This window comes from Myotis brandtii, unplaced genomic scaffold (assembly GCF_000412655.1).
Source record: "Myotis brandtii unplaced genomic scaffold, ASM41265v1 scaffold97, whole genome shotgun sequence".
NCBI classification, from domain to species: Eukaryota; Metazoa; Chordata; class Mammalia; order Chiroptera; family Vespertilionidae; genus Myotis; species Myotis brandtii.
Window position 1 is genome coordinate 38,572 of NW_005372020.1, and position 296 is coordinate 38,867.

A 296-nucleotide genomic window follows, 5' to 3' on the forward strand; every position below is an offset into this window, starting at 1 on the left:
GAGCGGCCGGCCTCACACACACCTGTGGTTTGGAATGTCGATCGGGTCACTTGGGTTGTAATAATTCCGTCCAATCTGCTGCAAATTCATGATCTTCAAAAGCCTGGGAGGTGAAAGGTCAGAGCAGAGGCGTGAGCATGGGGAGGAGAGCGCCCCCGCCCCAGGGAGCAGGCACAGCCCCGCAAGCTGAGAGCGGGGTGTTTGGAACCCAAGTTCAAAGCGTGTCTGAGAGTCAGCCCAGAGGGGCCGGTGCAGCGGGACGTCCTGCCTGAGCCCATGCGGTGGAGCCGGGGCCA

General features: G+C 61.5%; 1 protein-coding gene across 1 annotated transcript in view; it reads right to left on the bottom strand.

Annotated features, from left to right (window-relative positions):
• Positions 1-296, bottom strand: part of PIWIL1 (piwi-like RNA-mediated gene silencing 1) — a 14,548-nt gene that overhangs the window by 7,312 nt on the left and 6,940 nt on the right. The window contains exon 4 of the mRNA XM_005886302.2: positions 23-103. Coding sequence (XP_005886364.1) covers positions 23-103 — 81 coding nt within the window. The remainder of the gene's footprint in view (positions 1-22; positions 104-296) is intronic.